The 19,752-nt window shown below is 42.2% G+C and overlaps 1 protein-coding gene across 1 annotated transcript in view; it reads right to left on the reverse strand.

Moving 5' to 3' along the window:
• The window catches only part of Ccdc146 (coiled-coil domain containing 146), a 110,450-nt gene that overhangs the window by 12,254 nt on the left and 78,444 nt on the right, over positions 1 to 19,752 (reverse strand). Inside the window, exons 5-12 of the mRNA XM_038315583.1 lie at positions 19,009 to 19,185; positions 16,859 to 16,932; positions 14,815 to 15,042; positions 12,667 to 12,853; positions 5,245 to 5,340; positions 4,067 to 4,237; positions 1,218 to 1,306; positions 962 to 1,126 (exon numbers count right to left, since the gene is read on the reverse strand). Of these exons, the coding sequence (XP_038171511.1) occupies positions 962 to 1,126; positions 1,218 to 1,306; positions 4,067 to 4,237; positions 5,245 to 5,340; positions 12,667 to 12,853; positions 14,815 to 15,042; positions 16,859 to 16,932; positions 19,009 to 19,185 (1,187 nt within the window). The remainder of the gene's footprint in view (positions 1 to 961; positions 1,127 to 1,217; positions 1,307 to 4,066; positions 4,238 to 5,244; positions 5,341 to 12,666; positions 12,854 to 14,814; positions 15,043 to 16,858; positions 16,933 to 19,008; positions 19,186 to 19,752) is intronic.

Consider the following 19,752-nt stretch of genomic DNA (forward strand, 5'->3'; position numbering starts at 1 on the left):
TGAGGATAGAGGGGCTTCTATGCCCACGCCCAATTGGAGCTGAGGACTCAGCCTAGGAGCATGGGTCAGGCTGGATGACGTCACAGCCTAGATGTGGTACTTTAATTTCCTTCCAGGGAAGAATCTGACTAGGAAATTTCTCTTTTTCATGCCTTTCAGGTCAGGTATTTGGTATTATATTTATCAAAGTCAACTGGGCAATAATGGCCAAGGGTTATGCCATCTCCAGCGATCAGGAGCTAACTAGGTGAAAGAGTCCAGCAGATCTAGGCATAGGGCAAATATTCTTTCTGGTATTATTACATAGATGAACTAACTCATTTAGTAACAAAAGATCCTGCAAAATAATGACGAGGATCGTGTATAAGGAAAGAGTCCAGAGAAGTGGAGTGACTTCCTAAGGTCCCACAGAGAATGTCTGAGTGAGCTGAGAGTTTAGCCTGCAAGTCTTGCTCTTAGCAAATCTGCTGTGGTCTCCCGCATGCACGTCACATGCTTCAAACCTACAACCAGGGACGATACCTAAGAGGTCATTTGTCTTCTGACCTCACCTGCAGACGATCAGATTTATACTTTTTGGTTTTTCGAGACAGGGTTTCTCTGTGGCTTTGGAGCCTGTCCTGGAACTAGCTCTTGTAGACCAGGCTGGTCTCGAACTCACAGAGATCCGCCTGCCTCTGCCTCCCGAGTGCTGGGATTAAAGGCCTGCACCATCACTGCCCGTGGGCAAATGAACATCAGCAGATCATAATAGTAAACATAGTTTTATGTTAGAGTTTTCCATTCATTAATACAGGTGACTCTAGAAACCAGGAAGTGTGCCCACCTGAGAAGCATGGTATGGGAATAGACCTTCCCCTCTCTGAAAGTCTTGCCTCTGCCGTGACCACCAGGATCTTACAGACTGCCAAATACACAGAGGACAAGGCTTTGGGAGGACTCTGGCTGTCTTGACTCTTACCTTTCTTGAGAGACGGCACTGTTTCTTAAAATTTCCAGCTCATTTAATGACATTTTGTGTCTTTCTCTTATCTCGTTTACTTTCTGATGGGCTTTGTGAAGGAGGTTGACAAACTTATTCCTTTCGTTTCTGATTGTGTCATAAAGGGCGGCAAACTCTTTAAGTCTGGGGAAACATGAAGCGGTTTCTGAAAACTGAAAGATAAATATCGCCTTTCTCCCGATCAAATAGCTAAGTCATGACCAAATTCTTTTACCTCCGATGAATTTCATGTTTTCTCTTCTTGTGTAGTCTGATCTCAAGGTCCTTTGCTCTAATTTCCTTAATGACATTGGAATATTTTTGCTGAAATGTAAAAATTATGTGTGAAATAAAGAAACACAACTAGAAAGCTAAGTGTAGCGGCTCATGTCTGCAATTCCAGCACTGGGGAAAACGAGGCAGCAGGATTGCACTGAGTTCAGGATCGGCCGGTGATATATAGTAAGAAAACCGACAACAAAAACCACAACGTAAGAGTACTCCGGCTGAACCCCACTCCAATCCCATCTGTTCATCCTTCCTAACCTGTGTGGGACCGAGAGCTGCCCGGCCAGCTGAGGTGATTCCCATTGATTAGGACAGAGGGTACTTAACCTTCAGGAAGAACTAGAGAGCCTGGCTGTACAGACAGGGTGGGACACTGGGGGACGCTGGGGAGGTGATTGTAAAAGAGGAGGATTTACAGGAAGTTTCACAAAGCCCTGTACAGCGGAGACAGAAGCAATGGCTATAAAGAACAGTTCCGTCCTGCTGTGTTTGCTGGGAGTCTCTTCTAGTATAACAGGCGCCATGCTGACACCAGCTGTAAGCTGTATATACATATATTAAAAAGTATATACATATATACTTTAACATCCTAAGAAAGCTATACCAAGTGCTGAATGTGCTAGTGATGGTCTTTAGAGAGGATACGCCTGGTGTCTCGGGGATAGGAAGCATCCAGAAACAGTGTCTGCTGGAAGCATTTCGGGGGTGGCAGGGGGCTCAGTCACAATCAGGGGCAGCAGAGCAAAATCATTTGGCCGGGTGATGCCAAGACGGTATGGATATACTGCGATTTTATTTTGTATAATTTTCTGTGAAAACGGGAGGCGACAAGCTAACCTTCAGATACATGAAACACATAAAGCAGGTATAATCTACGCTGTCTCTAACGGAGCAAAATCTACGCTGTCTTGGGTCTCCGCTCTCTTGTGGATGGCATCAATGTCAACATGAATCCCATCCCAGTCACCTTATATATTTGTAAAAGACACGTTGATATTATATAAATTAATAAGATTGAATACCTTCTTGTGGAAATACAGTTAACTACAACTCATGTTTCAAAGAGCCATTCCCAATACTGAAACACTGAGGGAAAAACAATATTTTCCCTTAGGATTTTCATATCTCAAAAAGAACTGTCTTGTGCTGTATTATGAATAAGTTCATTTAGTAATGAAGTTTACCTTATGTCGATTATTGTGTTTATAGCATAAGGATAGATAAAATAAGGATCAGATATTAGGATTGATTGGAATTTGTCTACTTTGTTGAACAGATCAGTTCTTTTCTTGGAATAATGAAGTATACACCTCTATAGTTCATCTAAAATTGCTGAAAGGAGAGATTTCTATGTAGGAAATCTCGCAGAAGTGAACTCTTCCCACCACAGCAGGTGCTTCTGGAAACACTGTTCTGGTTATCCCCACCCGGCCCCCGACTTTGGTGGTGATGGCCTCCTCAAGCCTTAGCTGCCCCCATTCTTCACGGGACAGCTTCATCTCTGTCTGATTCCTAAGAGGCTAAGCTCTTTCTCTTCTGTTCCCTACCAGCCCAGAGATCCCATGGGCTCTGCTCCCTGCTCCCTTTGACATCCTTTCTCCTACCCCTCTGTCAGTCAGGTGGAATTTCTCACTTCTCAGGTAGGACTATGTCTAATTAAACAGTGAAAGTGGTGTCTGAGGAGCTGGATAATTGCTTGGGGGGGGGGGCGTCTAGGAGGCTATATCTGCCCGCTCCAGTCTCTGTTACAGAATCTATTTCATATTAGTGCCCATCAATGCTCTATAAGTGTGAGTTCTTTCTGGGGAACGAAAAGAATCCCGCCCCCGCGTCCGCACAGAGAATGAGAACAGAGACGACACTTGGGAAAAGCCAATGCCCGGGTCACATGACAAATGCAGACATTCTACTGTAGTAATAGTTCATAACATACTCTTTAAAATTATTATTCATTTTGAAACACAGTATCACGGGCCATTGAGGCTAAACTTACTGTCCCCTGTGTCTTCTATCTCTTGATTATGTAACACATGCACGCTTTTATTATTTGTTTGGTAAAGGTCAAAGTGCACAGGCAGGCACCCTAGCCTTGAGCTGTCTCCCCAGCGTTTATTTACTTTTAACCAAGAACCCCTAGACGCAGCCCTTCTGTGGACTAACTGACTCCAGTGTTAAAACGTTATTTCCTGCTGCAGGAGGACTTCGTTCTCTGATATCGCTTGTGGCACTTTGTGGGAGTTGGGAAGTCAAGGGGCAAGACAACTAAGAGCATCCTTTACTGTAGGATGCTCGGCTGATGATGTCCCATGCCCTGTTCTAAAGTCTGTGACTGCGACCTGCAGATTCTCTCTGTGGTCTGTGCGCCTGGTAGCTCTGGCCCCTAGAGACACTCACTTCATTCTTGTTGAAATCGCCATCTCTTCAGACCCTCAGTTCATGGTCATGTTTTTTTTTTTTTTTTAACCTCTAGACTGCTAACTATTGAAACCCGAACCATGAGGTGTTTTATGTTTTTTAAGCTCTAGACTGCTAACTATTGAAACCCGAACCATGAGGTGTTTTATGTTTTTTAAGCTCTAGACTGCTAACTATTGAAACCCGAACCATGAGGTGTTTTATGTTTTATGTTTTGCTTTGCTTGTTTTTCAGTGTATGATTCAGTGTCCTTTAGAAAAAAAATTATTGTTACTGAATTTGAAGGAAATTTAGAATCATCGCTTTCTAATTAATGATGAGTTAAAACGAGGCCCCCTTGAACCTTTGTGGTAATTAATGAGGCTATAAGAAAGCAGTTACCTGGGCTTTCAGGAAATCCTTGGACTTTTGTTCCCGCTCATCAATTTTGAGCTGAGTCATTCGCCCCAGGTTGAACACCAGGTCTCGCAGGTTCTCTTGTTCCTTTAAGAGCCTGTTTTCCTCTGCGATCTGCTGCTCCACCAGCCTGGCCTCCGCTTCAGACAGGCTTCTCTGTGGGAGAGCACGGGAGTATAAATCATCTTCTGAAGGAGCACTGTAAGGCTGGCATAAAGCACCGGCTTCCTTTCGTGCTCATCAGCAGAGAGGGCAGAGCCACCCCAACTCTCTGCTCTGCGTTTCTCCTCTGCTGCATGGAGAATGCGAACTTGTGGGTCATCGAAACCAACCTTTACCTCAGCGTGGTTTCAAGTGACTAGAAGGGCTTTAAATATACATCTTAAAATACTTAGATATTCAACAGCGGTTTGAATGACAAAGTTTGAGATTTGAAAATAGACATTGGTGGGACCGTTTGACTTTTAATGCAATCAATAGCCCTTTTATTCGAGCAGTCTTAATAGCCTGTAAAGGTTTGCCATGTCAAACACATCCTTCCCTGCCCCTTCAGAGGGAGAAAAACGGTGGGGAATGAACTTAAAGTTAAGGAGTGTGTGTGTGTGTGTGTGTGTGTGTGTGTGTGTGTGTGTGTGTGTTCAGCAGTGACAGACCACTTGGCTAGACGTGATGGTGTGTGTGTGTGTGTGTGTGTGTGTGTGTGCTCAGCCGTGATTGACTTGGCTAAGTATGTGTGAGGCACTACACTAAAGCCTCAGTAACCCTCCCCGTAAAGAAGAAGTAGGCCCTCTGAAAGCAAGATGGCTCTCCAGCAGCACACACTACTTTACAAATTAATGCACATTACTTGTGCATACTGTTACACACACACACACACACACACACACACACACACACACGGATGGCTTTCATGGTAGCATTTACCATTACTTGTGCATACTGTTATACACATGGATGGGTTTCACGGTGGCATCTACACACGCACACTATCACGGTTTGAGAGTATCGACCTTCCCAGCTGCCACCCCTTCTCGTCCCCTCCCATCGCTCTTTAATGTGCTTTTTGTGGAGCATTTTAGAAACACAGTTTTTTTTTTTTTTTTTTAGAAACACAGTTTTATACTCCGATCTGAGACAGACATGTAAATGAGTGTGATGCTAACCTGCTGAGCCAGATTCCTCTTAGCCAATTCAACTTCCTTTTGGAGGTCTCTCCTTCTCTCAGGCAACATAAGGTCATCCTTAGGGATAGCTTCCATCTGGAAGTCAGAATTTAAAATAGATGCTGTAATACTGTCCAATACCCATTCGCTCAACCCTAGTACACACTTTCTGAAACTGGCAGGCAAAGCATGATTTCTGATCATATAGGCACTTCCTACTCTGTTTTTTTTTTTTTTATAAAACCAATGTGAGGTAAAATATGAAGATCTATCAAAATTACAAAATCTGAAGCTACAAATGTTGTATCCTTCATAAGAAAATCTTAATAGCTGACATTTAGTGAGCAGCATCTAAACTTGCGGTTGTGGTGTGGGGCCTAGACGCATGCTCTTACTGACCCCTCACAAATGCCATGAGGCATCCAGTTGTTTGGGAGTGATACAGACGGACTTGCCTCAGTGGTGCAGGTGAAATCCAGATAGACACTGCCCTGCCTGACAGCCTCACCCTCTGACCGCTGCACACTCTGACCCCCCCCATCCCCCGCACACTCTGACCAATTTATACTCTGACTCCTGCATGCTCTGACCCCTGCACATTCTGACTGCCACACACTCTGACCCCTGCACACTCTGACTGCCACACACTCTGACCCCTGCACACTCTGACCCCTGCACACTCTGACTGCCACACACTCTGACCACCGCACACTCGACTGCCTACACGCCTGTCATTATACTTCTACTGTGTTAGTTTGTACGTTTGTGCAGTAGTGACATTTGTATCCTACAGGTGTAGTCATAGCCACCCGATTGACTTAAACCATCAATAGGAGGGCATTCATACCTAATAAAAGATTTATTTATTATGTATAGAGTGATCTACATGCATGTATACCAGCAGGCCAGAAGAGGACACCAGATCTCATTACAGGTGGTTGTGAGCCACCATGCGGTTGCTGGGAATTAAACTCAGGACCTCTGGAAGAGCAGCCAATGCTCTTAATCTCTGAGCCACCTCTCCAGCCTCTTCAGGCTCCTCGTGACTGATGAGGTCATGGAACCTAGGTGACAACCGACTGCTGCCACTTTCCTAAGCCAGTATAACTTCTAACTGCACACCGCATACTTGCCCTTATAGCCACAGCCAAATGTGGTGCTCACCCTCATCTAGAGGCTCCTTTTCACAGCAGACAGAGAGCATCATGGAAATCATCAACCAGTCAGAATGCAGAGAACAACTGAGCAAGGAGCGCCCAGCCCCAGCCGGTACATCTACAAGACAACCAACCCTACAGCCGAGGCTCAGGGGAGGAGGGGTCAGAAAGGTTGTCAGTGCCAGAAGACCAGGACATCTGCTACAAGACAGTGACTTCTAAAAAGAATTTACAAAGAGGACACAAAAAACAGAAATCATGAGAAAAACTATCAGGAACCACAAATGCAAGTATAAACAGCAGAATACAAGAGATAGAAGAGAGAATCTCAAGCGCTGAAGATACAATAGAAGGAATAGACTTATTGGTCAAAGAAAACATTAAATTTAACAAAAGCCTAACACAAAATATCCAGGAAATATGGGACACCATGAAAAGACCAAACCTAAGAATCATAGGGATAGAAGAAGTCGTCCAGCTCAAAGGCACAGAAAATATATTTAACAAAATCATAGACGAAAACTTTCCCAACCTAAAGAAAGATATACATATGAAGATATAAGAAGATTACAGAACACCAAATAGACTGGATAAAAAAAAGTACACTCACCACATAATAATCAAAACACTAAACATACAGAATAAGACAAAGTATTAAAAGCTGCAAAAGAAAAAGGCCAAGTAACATATAAAGGTAGACCTATCATAAATTACACCTGACTTCTCAATGGAGACAATGAAAACCAGAAGGTCATGGTCAAGCATTATGCAGACATTAAGAGACCATGGATGCCAGCCCAGCAAAACTGTCGGTCACCATAGAAGGACAAAACAAGACATTCCATGACAGAACCAGATTTAACTAATACCTAGCCACAAACTCAGTCTTACACAAAGTACTAGAAGGAAAGTTAGCTACATCAACAAAAACACAGACAATAGATAATCTCACAGCAGCAAATGCCTAAGAAGGGAAACACACACACATACAATAACATGACCAACAACAAAAATTAATATAACAGGAACTAGCAATCACTGGTCATTGATATCCCTTAATGGACTCAACTCACCTATAAAAAGACACAGATTAACAGATTGGATATGAAAACAGAATCCATACTTCTGAAGCATACAAGAAACATACCCCAACCTCAAAGACAGACATCGCTTCAGAGTAGAGGGTTGGGAAAGAAAAAATTCCAATCAAATGGACCTAAGAAACAAGCAGGTGTAGCTATCATAATATCTAACAAAATAGACTTCAAACTAAAATAAATCAAAAGAGACAAAGAGGGACATTTCATGTTAGTCACAGAAAAATCCATCAAGAGGAAATCTCAATTCTGAACTTCTATGCCCCAAACACAAGGGCACCCTCATATGTAAAAGAAACACTTCTAAAGCTTAAATCATACATTAAACCCCACACACTAGTGGTGGGAGATTTCAACACTCCACTACTGAACAGGCCAGTCAGACAAAAAATGAACAAAGAAACAAGAGAACTAACAGATGTTATGACTCAAATGGATTTAACATACATCTATAGAACATTCCATCCAGACATAAAAGAATATACTTTCTTCTTAGCACCCCATGGAACCTTCTCAAAAATTGACCACATTCTCAGTAATGAAAAAAAACCTCAACAGGTACAAAAAATTGGAATAATCCCATATATCTTATCGGATCTCATGGCTTAAAATTAGAATTCAGCCCCAATGCTAATTCAAAAAGCCCACAAACACATGGAAATTAAACAATGCTTACCTGACGCATCAATGGATCAAAGAAGAAATAAAGCGAAAAATTAAAGACTTCCTAAAATTCAAGGAAAATGACCACACAACACACCCAAATTTATGGGACACAATGAAAGCAGTGTTAAGAGGAAAGTTCATAGCACTAAATGCCTAGATAAAGAAGCTGGAAAAATTCCACAATAGTGAGTTAACAGAACACCTGAAAACTCTAGAACAAAAAGAAGAAAACTCATCCAGGAGTGGCGTGGGAGGTCCTACTGTCTATGTGTTGATTTTATTGGTTAATGAATAAAGAAAACTGGCTTGGCCTATAGCATGGGAGGAGGAAGGCAGAGTTAGGGAGACTCCGTGGAGCCCCTGCTGAAGATTAGACATGCTGAAACTTTGCTGGTAGGCCACGACCTTGTGGTGATGCACAGATTAATGGAGATGGGTTAAATTAAGATGTAAGAGTAAGACAATAAGAAGCTAGAGCTAATGGACCAAGCAGTGATTTAATTAATACTGTTTCTGAGTGATTATTTCGGGTCTAAGCTACCCTTCCTGCAGCACAGGAGGGTTAGATGGCAGGAACTGAGAGTTGAAATCAACAAAATAGGAACAAAGAAAACAATACAAAGAATCAATGAGACAAAGAGTTGGTTCTTCGAGAAAATCAACAAAATAGACAAACCTTTATCCAAACTAACCAAAAGGTAGAGAAAGAATATCCAAATCAACAAAATCAGAAATGAAAAAGGGGACATAACAACATACAGGGAGGAAATCCAGAGAATCATCAGGTCATATTTCAAAAACCTGTACTACACAAAATTGGAAATCTTAAAGGAAAGGGACAATTTTCTGGATAAATATCATCTACCAAAATTAAATCAAGACCAGATAAGCAAATTAAATAGACCTATAACTGCTAAAGAAATAAAAACAGTCATCAAAAGTCTCCCAATCAAAAAAAGCCCAGGACCAGATGATTTCATTGAAGAATTCTACAAGACTTTCAAAGAAGAACTAATACTAATGCTCCTCAAATTGTTCCACACAACAGAAACAGAAGGAACGTTGCCAAACTCTTTTTATGAGGCTACAATTACCCTGATATCCAAACCACATAAAGATATCACTAAGAAAGAGAATTAAAGACCAACCTCATTCATCAACATCGCTGCAAAAAAATACTCAACAAAATACTGGCAAACTGAATTCAAGAACATATCAGAAAAATCATCTGCCATGATCAAGTCGGGTTTATTCCAGAGATGAAGGGATGTTTCAGCTTACAAAAAAAAATCTGTGAGTGTAATCCACCAACAAACAAACTGAAAAACTGAAAAAAAAAATACCTGAAAAAAAAAACCAAACAAACCACACGATCATCTCATTAGATGCTGAAAAAGCCTTCAACAAAATACAACATCCCTTCAATGTCTTGGAGAGATCAGGGATACAAGGAACATACCTAAACATAATAAAGGCAATATACAGCCAGCCAACAACCAACATCAAACTAAATGGAGAGAAACTCAAAGTGATCCCACTGAAGTCAGGAACAAGACAAGGTTGTCCACTCTCTCCATACCTATTCAATATAGTTCTTGAAGTCCTAGCTAGAGCAATGAGACAACAAAAGGAGATCAAGGGGATACAAATAGGAGAAGAAGTCAAACTCTCACTATTTGATGATAGTTACATAAGTGACCTCAAAAATTCTACCAAGGAACTTCTACAGCTCATAAACACCTTCAGTAATGTAGCAGGGTACAAGACTAACTGGAAAAAATCAGAAGAGCTCCTTCATACAGATCATAAATGGGCTGAGAAAGAAATCAGAGAAACATCATCCTTCACAATAGCCACAAATAACATAAAATATCTTGAAGTAACTGTAACCAAACAAGTGGAAAACCCTGTATGACAAGAACTTTAAATCTTTGAAGAAAGAAATTGAAGAAGACACCAGAAAATGGAAAATCTCCCATGCTCTTGGATAGGTAGAATTAACATAGTAAAATGCCAATCTTATAAAAAGCAATCTACAGATTCAATGCAATGCCCATCAAAATCCCAGAAAATTTTTTCACAGACCTTGAAAGAACAATATTAAACTTCATATGGAAAAACAAAAAACCCAGGATAGCTAAAACTATCCTGTACAATAAAGGAACTTTTGGAGGTATCACAATTCCTGACTTTAAACTCTACTACAATACTGAAAACTGCTGGTATTGGCATAAAACAGACAGGAGGGCCAATGGAACCAAATTGAAGACCCAGATATCAATCTACACAAATATGAACACCTGAGTTTTGGAAGCAAAAAATGTAAAATGGAAAAAAAGAAAGCATATTCAACAAATGGTGCTGGCATAACTGGATGTCAACATGTAGAAGAATGAAAATAGAGCCATATCTATCACCATGCACAAAACTCAAGTCCAAATGGATCAAACATCTCGACATAAAACCAACCATACTGAACCTCATAGAAGAGAAAGTGGGAAATACACATGAACACATGGGCACAGGAGACCACTTCCTAAATATAACCCCAGCAGCACAGACACCAAGAGAAACAATCAGTGGGACCTCCTGAAACTGTAAAGCTCTGTAAAGCAAAGGACATTGTCAACAAGACAAAACGGCAGTCTACAGAATGGGAAAAGATCTTTACCAACCCCACATCAGACAGAAATCTGGTCTACAAAATATACAAAGAACTCAAGAAATTGGTCATCAAAAGAACAAATAATCCAATAAAAAAAATGGAGTACAGACCTAAACAGATAACTCTCAACAGACGAATCTAAAATGGCCTAAAGACACTTAAGGAAATGCTCAACATCCTTAACCATCAGAGAAATACAAATCAAAACAACTCTGAAATTCCATCATACACCTGTAAGAATTGCCAAGATCAAAAACACTGATGACAACTTATGCTGGAGAGGTTGCAGGGTAAAGGGAACCCTGATGGGAGTGCAAACTGGTATAGCCCCTTTGGATATCAGTATGGTGATTTTTCAGAAAACTAGGAAACAACCTTCCTCAAAACCCAGCAATACCACTTTTGGGTATATAACCAAAGGATACTCAATCATACCACAAGGACATGTGCTCAGCTATGTTCTTGGCAGCATTATTTGTAATTGCCAGAAGCTGGAAACGACCTAAATGCCCCTACCAAAGAATGGATAAAGAAAATGTGATACATCTGCACAGTGGAGTACTACACAGTGGAGAAAACCAATGACATCTTGAAATTTGCAGGGAAATGAAAGGATCTGGAAAACGTTATTTTGAGTGCGTTAACGCAGACCCAGAAAGACAATTATCACATGTACTCACTCATAAGTGGTTTTTAGACACAAAGTAAAGAAAAACCAGCCTATAATTCACAATCCCAGAGAACCTAGACAACAATGAGGACCCCAAGAGAGACATAAATAGATCTAATCTACATGAGAAGTAGAAAAAGACAAGATCTCCTGAGTAAATTGGGAGCATGGGGACTATGGGAGAGGGTTGAAGTGGGGAGGGGAGAGACAGGGAGAGGAGCAGAGAAAAAATGTAGAGCTCAGTAAAAACAAATTTAAAAAAAGAAAGAAAGAACCAGGAAAATGGGGAATTCAAAAAAGAAAAAAAATAAGGACAGAATGGATGTGATCGTATTGGATGGTATTTATGTGTGAAATTCTCAATAAAAAAAAAAAAAGGAAAGGAAGGAAAAAAAGAGCACATATTGCTCTTGCAAAAAAACTGGAAAAAAACCCTAGCTTAGCCCTACTGCACCGTCTGTATACTGTATACTATATACTTCACCCTCTGTATACTGTATGCTGTATACTGTATACTGTACCCTCTGTATACTGTATACTATACACTGTATACTGTATGCTGTATACTATATACTGAACCATCTGTATACTGTATGCTGTATACTGTATACTGCACCCTCTGTATACTGTATACTATACACTGTATACTGTATGATGTATACTGTATACTGCACCATCTGTATACTGTATACTGCATCCTCTGTATACTGTATGCTGTATACTGTATACTGCACCCTCTGTATACTGTATGCTGCATCCTCTGTATACTGTATGCTGTATACTGTATACTTCACCCTCTGTATACTATATGCTGCATACTGTATACTGCACCCTCTGTATACTGTATGCTGCATACTGTATACTGCACCCTCTGTATACTGTATGCTGTATACTATATACTTAAAGGCCTAGAGTCTAGGCCCTTTCCAAACTGGCTGGTTCCGTTACTTCCCTACCCAACCAAATCAAAACATTTGGCCAGTCTTGGGTTAGAAAAAGAGGTGAGAAACATTACAGGACCACCAGCAGCCTAACAGGACAGTGCATCCTCACATTGCCACCCACTGCTACCTTTTCCTTCTCTTTCTCCTGATAGCAAAATCCTAGTGCTCTTTGAAAGAGAGTGCTAGGCTTAAAATCCTAGATTTTAGGGTGTCTCACACCTACCTCGAGGAGAAGCCTTTGATTCATGGCTTGTGTCTGAGTCAGTGCCTCCAAGGACACTTTCAGGAGTAGCTCCGTCTTCTTCAGGTTTCGAAAATCTCGTTCCTTCTCCCTTTGCTTGCGAGAAAGTTCGTCATGGTAGTTCTGCTTGTCAATGAGGCAGTTTCGAAGATTGAGATCCAAAATCCCTCTGTCCAGGTCAAGGGCAAAGGTGAAAGTGATACCCCCCACTGTCTTACCAAAGACAGCGCACCCAAGGGCATACAGAGACCTCTTCTTATATTACAACCATAAATTCTTAACGATGCCCACAGTATCATTTAGAAATATGATCCGATAAACTCTCCAAATGTAATGACAGGCTGGGGAGACACAGGTCTCAAGTTTCCTTAAATTTTCCCTAAATGTACGAAGTAAGGCCGAGAGAAAAGTTCAGTGGTAGAGCACTTACATCCCAGGACTGAAACCCGGGGTTCAAACCCTGCATTTAAGGAAAGTCAGGGGCTAGGGAGATTCTGCAGTTGGTAAAGCGCCTGCCTCACAAACATAGGGGTTGAGGCCCTGTATCCATGTAACTAGCTGTGAGTGGTACAGCCCATGTGTGATCCTAGTGTGGAGAGGTGAAGACAGTTCACTGGAGCCAGCCAGTGTAGCCTAGTCAGGCAGTCTAAGGTCCCAACCCGATGAGAGACTGTCTCAAATACAAGAGGGATGACAGAGGTTGTGCCTTCTGGTCCCTACACTCTAGTGAATACACGTGTGTGCACACTTAAAAGTAAAGTGCTCCGGTAGGGAATCCCACCGGGAAATCTCCCCCAGCCAGGAAAGGTTGGGATTAAGTCAGGAACACCACTCATTGGCAGGAAAACCTCTGGATTCCATAGCCCAGACCAGTGACGTAATTCCCCACACGTACAGCAAACAATGGATTTTATTCTTAAATCTGGAACCATGGAATCGAGGAAAATTGTGATTTAAAATGTTTTGATCAAACTTTCCTTTTTTTAATCTTTATTTATTATATTTACTTATTATATATACAATATTCTGTCTGTGTGTATGCCTTCAGGCCAGAAGAGGGCACCAGACCTCATTACAGATGGTTTTTAGCCACCATGTGGTTGCCAGGAATTGAACTCAGGACCTTTGAAAAAGCAGGCAATGCTCTTAACCTCTGAGCCATCTCTTCAGCCCCAAACTTTCCATTTTGCTATTAATGATGTTTAAGTTTTCCACAATGAACAATAAATTTTCCTGTAGCGATCTCTGACATCTCCAGGAAGAAGATGGGGCCCCACAACAATGATTCCGCCTGGTTCATATGATGCTATTATGTTGATAGCACCACTGGAAGATCAGTTTGGGGCTACAGAATGCTTGAGTTAGGCCTTTCATTGGGCTGAAGATGGATAGTCATAGCCACTTTCCTCTCATGACATAGCTAAGACAAGACTTAGTCTCCTCAGGCTAGGACAGCTATTGAAATAATCTGCTATTTGCTAAATAACCTTAGACTGGACATTTAGTGTGTGTTTCCTGCTTGGTGTTGTTCAGTTGGTTGTAGTCCTATTATTGTGTAAGTTTTTGCTTTTTCTTTTTCCTGGATAATACTTGATATTTGTTCTTATTGTATATGTTTTATTTTAAGTTTAGAACTTTCTTATTTAGACAAGAGGGGGAGGTGTTGTGGGAATTCATTCAGTCAATAGCCTCTTGGATACCAGTCCAAAGGGCATGGGCTGAGGTACTATAAGCACAGACAGGAAGAATGCTTAGTCCTTTTCTCCCTATTGCTTGGTTGGTGGTCAGAGTTTGGTTTGCAGCTCCCAGAACCCACAGAGCAGAGGACCGCAGGCTCTCTTATTGTGAGTATTCACCAATAAGCATGTGTTATCTTTTATTACAGGATCTCATGGACTTCCTTGATTATACTACACATAGAATGGAGGAAAATTGTGATTAAAGCATAGAAAAAATGTGCTTCAAAGTGTTTTGATGGTACCTTAATGGGAAAAATTGATTTAAAATTCTACAACTCACTATTGAATTGCATACAATCAGTTGATAATGTTTTGAACCTACAAGACTTCATTGACTAGCATGCAGATGACAGGACATGGTTAAAGCAAAGATGACAGAAACAGAAGTAACCTTTCAGCTAGGGAGGAAGCTTCGTTCTCTTTGGTTAACTCCAGCATCTTAAGTAGTTGGTTATACTCTCGTTCCTTCACTTCCAGTAGGGCTCGCTTGCTCTCCACTTCCTTCATGACATCATCCTTCTCTTCCGACAGAGCATTGACTTTGTTCTCAAGCTTCTTTAAAGACCCATTTAGCTCTTTGACTTCATATTCCAAGACAATATTTTTCTTTTCCATTTCTCTGTAGGAACACACACAGACAGAAGTAAGAGGGTTTAGTTTTGAGTTCATGCTATCTCTACCCATTATTATCAGGCAAAACTACGCTTGTCATCGTCACTGATCTCAGGAAGATGTGAAGGTCAAAGGGAGAGGGACTTGGGAGGTGTGGTGTTAACTTTCTTCATCAGCTTGAATCACTTGGGAAGAGAGTCCCGATGAGGAATTGTCTACACTGGACTAGACTAACCTGTGGCAATGGTTCTCAACCTTCTTAATACTGCAACCATTTACTACGGTTCCTCATGGTGTGGTGAACCCCAACCATGAAATTATTTCACTGATACTTCATAACTGTGATTTTGCTGTTATTAATCATCATGTAAATACCTAATATATCTGACCCACAGGCATGTCTGTGGGAGGTTGTCTTTACTTAAGTAAACTGCCACGGGAAGACACAGTCCACTGTGGGCGGCACCATTCCGTAGGCAGGGAGGTCCCATACTGTGTAAGAGGGAAGAAATGGAGCTGAGTTCAGACAAACTAGTGAGCATACATGCTTTTGTGTTTTCTCTGCTCTTGACTCTGGATGTGCTGTGATTCGCTGCTGGAAATTCCTGTCACATGCTGAGGACTGTAACCTGGAGTTGTAGGCTGAAATAAACTGCTTTCTTCCCTGCGTTGTTTTCTGTCAGAGTCTTTTATCACATAAACAAAATGAAACCAGGACAGAAGATAACTTCCCAGAATGCCCCTGAGGGCAGGCATTTGCTCGTTCTATTTTCTCCTCATGCCCCAGTCTCGGTCACCTGTATTGTCTCCTCTCATCCCGACTAGCATCCTGGACCAGGTCCGATTTTCCTAACTTTGCTTCTGGTGACCTTGGGTTTTAGAATCATACTGCTTCATTTTCCGGTACTCTTTTAAGATTAATTACTAGAGTAATCCTATTATTTCTCTAGAATACTTTTATATGCACTAACCTGTCCCACCAGCCAGCTCTCAAATAATGACATGAGACTTACCTTAATTACGAAAGCTTGGCTTTTGTTTTAGGCTTGTCTCAACTAGCACATATAACTGAAATTAACCCATTTATATTAATCTATGTTGAATGTTGTGGCGTGTTTGCACACTGTGTGAAGATATTTTATTGGCTTGTTAAAGAGCTGAACAGCCAATGGCTAGGCAGAAGACATAGGCGGGACTTCCGGGCCGTCAGGCACATTGTGACTTGAGGGAGGGGCACACGCAGAGTGAAAGAAAGGTGGATAGCCCCAAGGCCAAACCTAGATTCATATCAATGGGTTAATTTAAGGTATAAGAACTAATGGGGGTAAACCTAAGCTAAGGCCGGGCTTCCATAATTAATAAGTCTCTGTGTCATGGCAGGCAGCTGACAGCAAAGCTTTCAACACCAACCTTTCGTTTTCTTTTTGATCACTGAAATCCCAAGAATTTCTCAACGGTCTTCACATCTGAATCTACTCTGAATGCCTGAGGGTGAGCAGGTGCTTGGTGAGGAGCCGCTGTCTTTTGGGCCGCTGACTGACTGAGCACCCTCCGGGACTATGACAGTCTGAGTTCTAAGTTAACCTCCAGCCCTGAAGAAGCCACTGAAGGCCCCCAAAGAAATATGATTTATAAGTTGGAGCAGAAATAGTGATTATCATTGGCCGTATTACTTCCTTTTAAAATTCCCAATACGCAGAGCCTAGGTGGCACCAGGGTCAGATAGTTCCAGGATTGTAATTTCCAAAAATTATAACACGCACACACGTCATTTGGAAGAGGGTTGCTTAGAAGGGATTCACAACAAAAGTATTAAGCCGTACATTTTTTTGCGTGTCATTTTTTCTATCTCCTTTGAAATTTGTACAGGAATAGTTTGGTGGTGGACCACGTCATCCTAGGAGAGAAACACAATCGTGTTAAGTTATGTAGTCAATTAAGAGAGCAAATCAAATGAGAGGGAAATTAAAACTTGCAGAACTCTTACCATTGACCCTGTGTGTTTTATTTCTCCCAATATTCACAGTGGCCTTATAAGGTCATTAGATGACGACAGAGTGAGGTAACCACTGCTGTGCCCTGCTAGGAGTCCCCTTCCCTGCGGTGGGAGAGGTGGGGAGAAGGATGGAGGAGGCTGTCACCATTGCCCAAGCTCCTCGAGAGAACAGCCTCGGTGGTTCAATTCAAGATCCAGGGTTCTCTCTGAGGCCAGGCTGAGACCAGAGCTGTACAGCAGAACCTGGACCCTGCCTGTCTTCTCTCCCAGCTCTCTCTTGCTTCCTTCTGAGCCCTGTAGACTTCTCCTGCAATAACTGCCAGGAAACATGATGAACAAGACCCTTTGTATTCACGCGTGAGGATGGAAGTTAAGCACAGCACCGCCCTGACGGGATGGAGTGCTGCTCTGCAGGATCTTGCTCAGTCCTGGAGCTTCCTAGCCAGGCTTCATTGGGCTGCAGCTTAGCAATTTGGGAGGCCCTCTTCAAGTAAGAAGGTTATAACTGCTAACGTAGGCCCAAACCCTTGGGAGGAACCCATGCAGGTGATGGGGCTGGAGCTAGCGCTCCACGGGGCTCTGGGCAAAGGACTCTTCTCAGATGTTGTTTCCCAGGATAAGATGGGTGAGCAGTGCGTTCCTGCTGTGGGGTCTTAGGGAAGGCCAGAGAAAACTAAGCCAATGATTTTTTGGGAGCTGTCCCTTAACTAACTCTAGATTCTTGAGGATTATGAATTTTTCAAAATGAAATTAATTTCAATCCATTTTTCCCCAAAACATTAATACGGGCTCTTCATCACTTTACAGGAAGAATGGAGTCAGTCACACAAGGGTGAGGCAATGCAAGCAGACAGGAGAGGACCCGAGTGGCATGTTCTGCAAGGAATCACGTGTGTTTGTGACACCCACTTCAAACATTGGAGGCCAGCTCTGCAAGGGTCGGCCTTCACACTGGGACAGTATTATCAAGCTTTTCCGTGTCTTTCCCTACCAAACACCCTCATGCCCTTTATAAATTCCCAGAATTGAGGTTGCCTTTGGCAGAGTCCTTCATGATACACAACCTTGCAGTTAGTGTGATAGCTCTTTTGGCCACATGCAAGTAGCTAACCTCATCCCATGTGTTTTTAGGCCTGTGGAGGCCCAAAAATGTGAGCCTATTGCCACCCTGACCAAAGGTCAGAGGGTTGGAACTTACTTCTGTTCCTTCAAGGTTATGGTGTTTCTACCTCAAAGGTCTCACCTAGATTGAGATTAGAGAGTCCTGCTCTCTCAAGGTTATTGCCAACAGGTGTAGTTAATATCCAGACATTGTTTTTCAGAAACAGAGAAGTAGATATGTTTCAATCTGAAACAAAACTCTAACGATCCAACTAAATTCCTACTCCCTTACGGAGCTAACACTGGATTCCACCCAGGGAGTGGTTTGCTTACAGGATGCTTTGGTCTGGGGTGTGAGCGTGACTTGTTTTGCTCTAGCAACAGAATGTTTAACTAAGAATGTAGCCTGCAACCTTCCATTGGTGCGTTCATTTCCTTCTATCATGTTAATGCAGTTTTTTTTTAAAAATCTTACTCTTACCTTTTGGGGTCAGGGCATTTTAAGCAAATGGGAATTCAACACAAAGGATTTCAGTATTCACTGGAACTCCTTCCCGGTATATTCTATTTTCTGATTCATTCTTTTCACTCATGTCTTTGTGCCCTTTGCTAACTTTTCTAATCCTCATCCCTACCCTGGTAAGTGGTATTTTTCTCGAAGCTGGTCTCCCACATGTGCCCACACAGGCAGTGTTTCTAATCCTCATCCCTACCCTGGTAAGTGGTATTTTTCTCGAAGCTGGTCTCCCACATGTGCCCACACAGGCAGTGTTTCTAATCCTCATCCCTACCCTGGTAAGTGGTATTTTTCTCGAAGCTGGTCTCCCACATGTGCCCACGCGACATTTGAATACCCACGGCTTGCCCACAGCGTACCTTCAGGCCAACCTGACACTCCAGCACCTCCTCCAGCTCCTTCTGCTCCTTCGTTAGCTGCTTCTGCTTGGACACCAGGTCTTCCCGGAGGATTTTGATTTCCAGTCTCTTCTGGATGACTTCCTTGCGCAGTTCTTCGGTGCTTTCCCTCAGGATTCTCATCTTCTTCTCCATTTCCTTTAAAAATCACGAGAATGGCCAGAGAGACAGTCCAGGGGATGCTTGTCTACTGCAAAGGTGAAAATTATTCCATCCCTATTGTTTGTACAGGCTTGGAGGTGCGTGAGTCCCCGACAGGGGGTAACTCACTATGTCTGGCGCCTGCAGTCAAAGCGTGCCAATTGTGCAGTGACCAAGCATGGGGCCGTTTGGAAGTGATTTTTAAGCGAGTGGTTCATATTTTACACGTGTTCTTTCCTATGCTGATTTTTATTTCATACTAAAAAGCACTGTGAAAATGTACATTCTGTTGTCCTGTAGCCTTGGGGTTTGACAAAGTCAGATGCAAATTATCTTGTAGTTAACATGAGTCATACATGGTGACCACCCAGGAGGAGGCTCATGCTTCCACACGGTTACACGCACATTTATTACTATTATGTCTGTACAATTCCGTCCTCGGTGTCCCCAATCAGCCTCAGGGGAGGCTGTGCTTCCTGTGCCTTATTACTGTACACAGAAAGACTATCTGCTGAGAATGGCCAAGCGCATAGACTTATTAGCCTGCGCTGAGTTTTCTTTGAG

Source organism: Arvicola amphibius, chromosome 18, assembly GCF_903992535.2.
Source record: "Arvicola amphibius chromosome 18, mArvAmp1.2, whole genome shotgun sequence".
Classification (NCBI taxonomy): domain Eukaryota; kingdom Metazoa; phylum Chordata; class Mammalia; order Rodentia; family Cricetidae; genus Arvicola; species Arvicola amphibius.